The sequence below is a fragment of the Macaca mulatta genome, chromosome 19 (assembly GCF_049350105.2).
Source record: "Macaca mulatta isolate MMU2019108-1 chromosome 19, T2T-MMU8v2.0, whole genome shotgun sequence".
Classification (NCBI taxonomy): Eukaryota; Metazoa; Chordata; class Mammalia; order Primates; family Cercopithecidae; genus Macaca; species Macaca mulatta.
Window position 1 is genome coordinate 67,227,501 of NC_133424.1, and position 8,664 is coordinate 67,236,164.

The 8,664-nt window shown below is 47.7% G+C and overlaps 1 protein-coding gene across 21 annotated transcripts in view; it reads left to right on the forward strand.

The window, feature by feature from the left end:
* The window catches only part of FCAR (Fc alpha receptor), an 18,915-nt gene extending 11,466 nt beyond the window's left edge, over positions 1-7,449 (forward strand). For 8 of the 21 annotated variants that reach the window (XM_015124857.3, XM_077975845.1, XM_077975848.1 and 5 more), the window contains 2 exons: positions 1,187-1,474; positions 3,511-4,997. In XM_015124857.3, coding sequence (XP_014980343.3) covers positions 1,187-1,474; positions 3,511-3,725 — 503 coding nt within the window. In that variant the 3' untranslated portion in view covers positions 3,726-4,997. 21 annotated transcript variants of the gene reach the window in all.
* Positions 7,450-8,664: the final 1,215 nt, after the last annotated feature.

The following is an 8,664-nucleotide window of genomic DNA, read 5'->3' on the forward strand; positions in this document are numbered from 1 at the left end:
GTTGTTGAAGACCACAGAAGCAAAGTGCCATTTCATCTCCTCATAGCAAAGGTTTAAACTGTCCATGGGAATATGACTGTTGATGCTGAACTGGCTGTTGTTGAAAGCCTGGCTGAAGTAGTGACTGTGACCAGGCACCGAGGCTCACGCCTGTAATCCCAGCGCTTTGAGAGGCCGGGCGCAGTGGCTCACGCCTGTAATCCCAGCACTTTGGGAGGCCGGGTGCAGTAATCCCAGCGCTTTGAGAGGCCAAGACAGGCGGATCACTTAAGCCCAGGAGACCAGCCGAGGCAACATAGTAAGACCCCATCTGTACAAAAAAAACAAAAAATTAGCTGGGCATGGTGGCACCCACCTGTAGTCTCAGCTACTTGAGAGGCTGAGATGGTAGGATCACTTGAGCCTGGGAGGTCGAGGCTGCAGTGAGCCGCGATTATGCCACTGCCCTCAGCCTGGGCGACAGAGTGAGACCCTCTCTAAAATAAATAAATAAATAAAATTTTAAAAAGAAAAAAGAGGCTGGGCACTGTGGTTCACGCCTGTAATCCCAGCACTTTGGGAGGCTGACGCGGGTGGATCACCTGAGGTCAGAGATTCAAGACCAGCCTGACCAACATGGTGAAACCTCGTCTCTACTAAAAATACAAAAATTAGCTGGGCATGGTGGGAGGTGCCTGTAATCCCAGCTACTCAGGAGGCTGAGGCAGGAGAATCACTTGAACCTCGGAGGTGGAGGTTGCGGTGAGCCAAGATTGTGCCACTGCACTGCAGCCTCGGTGACAGATCGAGACTCCATCTCAAAACACAATAATAGGCCGGGTGCGGTGGCTCACGCCTGTAATCCCAGCACTTTGGGAGGCCAAGATGGGCAGATCACTTGAGGTCAGGAGTTCGAGACCAGCCTGACCAACATGGAGAAACCCCGTCTCTACTAAAAATACAAAAATTAGCTGGGCGTGGTGGTGCACACCTGTAATCCCAGCTTCTCAGGAGGCTGAGGCAGGAGAATCACTTGAACCCAGGAGGCAGAGGTTGTAGTGAGCCGAGATCACACAATTGCTCTCCAGCTTGGGCAACAAGAGCAAAGCTCCGTCTCAAAAAATACATATAATAATAGCAATAATCAGAAGAAGAAAAAAATAAAGGAGAAAAGGTCTTGCTAACAGCTCACTCTTCTCTCTCTTAGGCTTGTATGGCAAACCTTCCCTCTCTGTGGATCGGGGTCCAGTGTTGATGCCGGGAGAGAATATTTCCGTCACGTGCAGCTCAGCACACATCCCATTTGATAGATTTTCACTGGCCAAGGAGGGAGAACTTTCTCTGCCACAGCACCAAAGTGGGGAACACCCGGCCAACTTCTCTCTGGGTCCTGTGGACCTCAATGTCTCAGGGAGCTACAGGTGCTACGGCTGGTACAACAGGAGCCCCTACCTGTGGTCCTTCCCCAGTAATGCCCTGGAGCTTGTGGTCACAGGTAGGTACCTCCCCGTCCAGCCCTGTGTCCGGGTTGGCTGTCCAGGCCCTTGTCACTGGGCAGGAATATGAATATGAAGAGGTGCACTGAGAATAATGTGAAGAGAGGCAAAGACTCACCCACTCCAGGACAGTGGAGAAAGAAAGTCTTCCCATCACACTTTCCACCTTCACTTCCTTGCTAGAGTTCTCCAGACAGTGTTCATTGAAAACTTGTGGTTTATGGAGAAAAGAAGGACTGACTCATTTTATTTTATTTTATTTTCTGTGATGGAGTCTTGTTCTGTCGCCAAGGCTGGAGTGCAGTGGCGCAATCTCGGCTCACTGCAAGCTTCGCCTCCCGGGTTCAAGCAGTTCTCCTGCCTCAGCCTCCTGAGTAGCTGGGACCATGCAGACAGAGTTTCCCCGTGTTGTTCAGGCTGGTCTCGATCTCATGACCTTGTGATCCACCCACCTCAGCTTCCCAAAGTGCTGGAATTACAGGCGTGAGCCACCGTGCCCAGTCAAAAAAGGCTAACTTAGAGTCACATGTTTATGGGCTATGTTGAGACAGTAGATACCAGGCTCAACCTTGTCTACCACACCTCTCCTTTCCAGTTGCAGCTGGAAATCCTCGAACTCACCAACCGTACTAGAATTTACCATGAGTAATCAAATGGTCATTCATGGTGACCATTTAGTGACCAAATAGTGAGTGAGGGGTCAAATAGTGACCATATTTGGTGACCAAATAGTGAGTGAGAGGTCATAGGAAAGACTTTTAAAACCTCTATCATGAGCCCCATTTTTATTTTATTCATTTATTTATTTTGAGACAGAATCTCGTTCTGTCGCCCAGGCTGGAGTGCAGTGGCACAATCTCTCTTCACACTGCAACCTCCACCTCCCAGGTTGAAGCAATTCTCGTGCGTCGGCCTCCTAAGTAACTGGGACCACAGGCGTGCACCACCGCACCAGGCTACTTTTTGTATTTTTAGTAGAGATGGGGTTTTGCCATGTCGCCCAGGCTAGTCTCAAACTCCTGGCCTCAAGTGATCTGTCTGCCTCGGCCTCACAACGTGCTGGGATTACAGGCGTGAGCCACCACGCCTGGTGGTGAAGACTCTAAAGGTTCTTCTCAGACCAGCCTTTGTCCTGAGGGTCACATGCCCGTGTCCAGCCGCCTCCCCAGCATCTTTTCAGGAGTTCCACGGACTCGCCCCTTCATTATCCAGGGTTGAGCTACAGACATTCTGATTAGGATTCCACCTAGTTCTGGTGGTGGTGTAGAGATATGATTAGATATTTAGTGAAATCACCAAGTGAGGAGAGAATGAAAAGAAAACACAACTTGCCTGGCCGGGTGTGGTGGCGTGAGCCTGTGGTCCCAGCTACTCAGGAGGCTGAGGCAGGAGAACCGCTTGAACCCAGGAGGCGTTGGTTGCACTGAGCCAAGATTGCGCCATTGCACTCCAGCCTGGGTGACAGAACGAGACTCCATCTCAAGAAAAAAAAAAAAAAACATGGCTGGGCACGGTGGCTCACGCCTGTAATCCCAGCACACTGGGAGGCCGAGACGGGTGGATCGCTTGAGGTCGGGAGTTCGAGACCAGCCTGGCCAACATTGTGAAACCCCATCTCTACTAAAAATACAAAAATTAGCCAGGCGTGGTGGCGGGCGCCTGTAATCCCAGCTACTTGGGAGGCTGAGGCAGGAGAATCATTTGACCAAGGAGGTGGAGGTAGTAGTGAGCCGAGATCGCGCCACTGCACTCCAGCCTGGGTGACAGAACAAGACTCCGTCTCCAAAAAAAAAAAAAAACAACAACCTGCCCGTAATCACCCCCTTCCCAGTTTATGGAACTTCCCTGCCTGTGGACACAGTCTTGCTGACTGATCAATGTGGTGCTTGCAAAGCGTGAGCCCATCGAGGAGATGCCTGAGGGAGTCACATTTTGGCAAGCGAATAGGGAAATGGGCTCCCGTTTCAGGGCTCTGGGGTTGGGATGGAATGGAACACACCCGCCAACCATTCATCTCCCCGAATTGTGTCTCCAGACTCCATAAACCGAGATTACACGACGCAGAACTTGATCCGCATGGCCATGGCAGGACTGGTCCTCGTGGCTCTCTTGGCCATACTGGTTGAAAATTGGCACAGCCATAAGGCGCTGAACAAGGAAGCCTCGGCAGATGTGGCTGAACCGAGCTGGAGCCACCAGATGTGTCAGCCAGGATGGACCTTTGCACGAACACCAAGTGTCTGCAAGTAAACATCTGGAAGTGAAGGCAGAGACGAGCCAGGACTGTGAGTCTGACAAAGCTACTTGAAGGACACAAGAGAGAAAAGCGCACTAACAAGCTTGAATCCATTTTCTTTTTTTTTTTTTTGGGACGGAGTCTCGTTCTGTCACCCAGGCTGGAGTGCAGTGGCACGATCTCGGCTCACTGCAACCTCTGCCTCCTGGATTCAAGTGATTCTGGTGCCACAGCCTCCCAAGTAGCTGGAACTGCAGGCACACACCAACGCACCTGGCTAATTTTTGTATTTTTAGTAGAGACAAGGTTTCACCATGTTGGCCAGGCTGGTCTCGAACTCCTGACCTCAAGTGATCCACCCACCTGGGTCTCCCAAAGTGCTGGGATTACAGGCGTGAGACACCGCGCCTGCCCAGATGCATTTTCAAACCAATCAAATGGTGTTTTCTTATGCAGGACTGATCGATTTGCCCCCTACCTTTCTGAACATCAGTTATGGTTTTCCACCTTTATCTGTCTTCTGATTTTTTATATCCTGTTTAATTTCTTCCTTCATTGTTCTTTTTTTTAATTTATTTTATTCATTTTTATTTTTATTTTTATTTTTGAGACGGAGTCTCACTCTGTTGCCCAGGCCAGAGTGCAATGGCACGATCTCAGCTCACTGCAACCTCTGCCTCCTGGGTTCAAGCGATTCTCCTGCCTCGGCCTCCCAAGTAGCTGGAATTACAGGCTCCCACCATCATGCCCAGCTAATTTTTGTGTATTTTTAGTAGAGACGGGCTTCATCATGTTGGCCAAGCTGGTCTCAAACTCCTGACCTCGTGATCCGCCCACCTCGGCCTCCCAAAGTGCTGGGATTACAGACGTGAGACACTACGCCCGGCCTTCTTTTTATATTTTTAAATATGTCTTCCCCAAGTATAAATGGTTGGTAAGCATGCCAAATATATTCAGGAACCCCCCTCCTTTATTTTTTATTGTTGAAGTGAGGCTCTCCCTATATGTTGCCCGAGCTGGTCTTGAACTCCTGGTCTCAAGCAATCCTCCTACCTCAGCCCCCTGTTGTGTTTGTTCATCTACAAATTGATAAGGGTGAAAGTCATAATCCTACAGGGGGATTACCCTATTTATTTCACAAACCCTATTTCTGTGGGATTTTCATACAAGGAACACAGGCATGTGTTTTGCCTCAACTCATTAATTTATTTTTTCACTTAGTTTTCATAATATTCATATATATTACCAAGTGTGCAAACATTAAATTCTTGTGTACAAAACTCAAATAGTCTTCCATTCTTTTTTCTTATAAACTTTCACAGCTTTACCCTTCACAGACTTTATTCAAAGGAAATCGAAGTTGGTCATATGTAGCTCTTTCACTGATTACTATTTACTTCATCGTCCAGTAGTTTATGTATGAAAATATAATTATAGGCCGGGCGCGGTGGCTCACGCCTGTAATCCCAGCACTTTGGGAGGCCGAGGCGGGCGGATCACAAGGTCAGGAGATCGAGACGACGGTGAAACCCCGTCTCTACTAAAAATACAAAAAATTAGCCGGGCGCGGTTGTGGGCGCCTGTAGTCCCAGCTACTCGGGAGGCTGAGGCAGGAGAATGGCGTGAACCCGGGAGGCGGAGCTTGCAGTGAGCCGAGATCGCGCCACTGCACTCCAGCCGGGGCGACAGAGCGAGACTCCGTCTCAAAAAAAAAAAAAAAAAAATATATATATATATATATAATTATAAAAATGTAAGGTCCTACTTCCAATGAAACTGGAGGGACTTATGCCCACTTTTATCCTTCACTGAGAGCTTATCTCTACCTGATAAAATTTCTACTGTATTCTTGGCTTAACTCACGTCCTGTGATAAAAAAAAAAAAAAATGCAAAGTATTTCTAATTCTCTTTATTGACTGCTTTTCACATTTTATACAAGTTCTGGCCCATATCTTCAGTTTGTTCTGATTTTTTTTTTTTTTTTTTTTTTTTTTTTTTTTTTTGAGACGGAGTCTTGCTCTGTCACCCAGGCTGGAGTGCAGTGGCACGATCTCGGCTCACTGCAACCTCCGCCTCCAAGGTTCAAGCAATTCTCCTGCCTCTGCCTCCTGAGTAGCTGGGACTACAGGCGTGCACCGCTACACCCAGCTAAGTTTTTGTATTTTAGTAGAGATGGGGTTTTGCCTTGTTAGCCAGGCTGGTCTCAAACTCCTGACCTTAAGTGATCTGCCCGTCTCCGCCTCCCAAAGTGCTGGGATTACAGGCATGAGCCACAAAGCCCGGCCACTCCATACATTTTATATTGTTATGTTACCACCAATCAGACAGCTCCTTGCTTCTAAAAGTCATCCAATCCGACTCATTTCAGTAAACACGCAAGCATGAGTGACAACCAAGCAAAGTAATATCTTCCCAATGACCACACTTTTCCAGATGGCGTCAAGCCACATAGGGCCCTGAAAATCCAACCATCTCTGAAGTATACGTTTCCCAGGCCGGGCGCAGTGGCTCACACCTGCAATCCCAGCACTTTGGGAGGCTGAGGCGGGCAGATCACGAGGTCAGGAGTTTGAGACCAGCCTGGCCAACATGGTGAAACCCTGTGTCTACTAAAAATACAAAAATTAGCTAGGTGTGGTGGTGGGCGCCTGTAGTACCGGCTACTGAGGAGGCTGAGGCAGGAGAATGGCTTGAACCCGGGAGGCAGAGGTTGCAGTGAGCCGAGATCGAACCACTAAACTCCAGCCTGGGCGACAGAGCAAGACTCCATCTCAAAAACAACAACAACAACAAAAATGGTTAAAGTGAAACTTCTATGTGTTGAACAATTCCTCTTTTAGGCATAGAGATGAAAATATTCTGGAGATCCATTTCACAACACCGTGAATACATTTAACACTACTATACTGTACACTTAAAAGTGGCTAAGATGGTAAATTGTATGTTATGCTTTCACTACAATTTTTAAAACTTTTTTTTTTCCGAGATGGAGTCTCACTCTTGTCGTCCAGGTTGGAGTGCAGTGGTGTGATTTCGGCTCACTGCAACCTCTGTCTCCCTGGTTCAAGTGATTCTCCTGCCTCAACCTCCCAAGTGTGGGAGATCAGTCAGAGTAGCAGAAGAAACTACGGGAATAGAAAGAAGCAAACCTTCTTGGGTCATAGTAGAAGTACCATTTGACCCAGCCATCCCATTACTGTGTATATACCCAAAGGATTATAAATCATGCTGCTATAAAGACACATGCACACGTATGTTCATTGCGGCACTATTCACAATAGCAAAGACTTGGAATCAACCCAAATGTCCATCAGTGACAGACTGGATTAAGAAAATGTGGCACATATACACCATGGAATACTATGCAGCCATAAAAAAGATGAGTTTGTGTCCTTTGTAGGGACATGGATGCAGCTGGAAACCATTATTCTCAGCAAACTATCTCAAGAACAGAAAACCAAACACCGCATGTTCTCACTCATAGGCGGGAACCGAACAATGAGATCACTTGGACTTGGGAAGGGGAACATCACACACCGGGGCCTATTATGGGGAGCGGGGAGGGGGGAGGGATTGCATTGGGAGTTATACCTGATGTAAATGACGAGTTGATGGGTGCTGACGAGTTGATGGGTGCAGCACACCAACATGGCACAAGTATACATATGTAACAAACCTGCACGTTGTGCACATGTACCCTAGAGCTTAAAGTATAATAAAAAATAAAATAAAATAAAGAAGCAAACCTTCTTGGAAGGCCAGGGAGGTTGGCATAGCTTCAGATAGTTTGGCTGAAAGCAGCCAGATTCTCTTTTCAGGAGCCAAAGAGCTTAGGGCGCAGATACAAAGCAATGCAAAGTATTTTATCTAAATAGCTTGTTGACTCATGTGGTCCTAAAATCAACCTTTGATCATTCGCAGGCAGGATGGCCCTCTCCAGGGTGAGGGTGACAAGGTTAATTACCCACAGGTGTGTTGACTCAAAGCCTTTGTCAATTAAATCTGTACTACATAAATGCAAGCGTTGCCAGCTTAGAGGGGCTGCAAACTCTCTTTGACCCCTAGTGCCGGCAGCCCCAGGCCCGCTCTTTCACTGAATTGTATCGGTGTCTGAGTACGTGTCTCATCTGTCATACAGCTGAGATCTGCAGGACAGACCCCCGCACCCAAGTAGCTGGAATTACAGGCAGGCGCCACCACACCCGGCTAATTTTTGTATTTTTAGTAGAGACAGGGTTTCACCATGTTGGTCAGGCTGGTCTCGAACTCCTGGCCTCAGGTGATCCGCCCACCTCAGCCTCCCAAAGTGCTTGGATTACAGATATGAGCCACCACACCTAGCCTTAGAAAACTTTTTTTTTTTTTTTTTTGAGATGGAGTCTCTGTCACTAGGCTGGCACGATCTTGGCTCACTGCAATCTCCGTCTCCCAGGTTTAAGTGATTCCCCTGCCTCAGCTTCCTGAGTAGCTGGGACTACAGGGGCCCTCCACCACGCCCGGCTAATTTCTTGTGTTTTAATGGAGACGGGGTTTCACCACGTTGGCCAGGCTGGTCTCTATGTCCTGACCTCGTGATCCGCCCACCTCAGCCTCCCAAAGTGCTGGGATTACAGGCGTGAGCCACCACACCTGAACTTAGAAAACTTTATAAATATTAAAATTGATGTTATGTATATTTTGCCACAATTTTTGAGAAGTACCTTGTGGTCTTTAGAGAGAGTAGATGAGTGGTTGCCTAGGGCCGGGAAAGTGAGGGGATCATGGTGATGGGCAGCTGATAGGCCTGGGGTTCTGAAGGGCAGTGATGACAACATTCTAAAATTAGACTGTGTTGACGATTGCACCAACTCTTTGAATACCACCAAATCTAAGCCATTAAATTATGCATTTTTAATGGGTAATTTTATGGCATGTAAATTATATCTCAATCAAGTTGTATTTTTAAATACCAA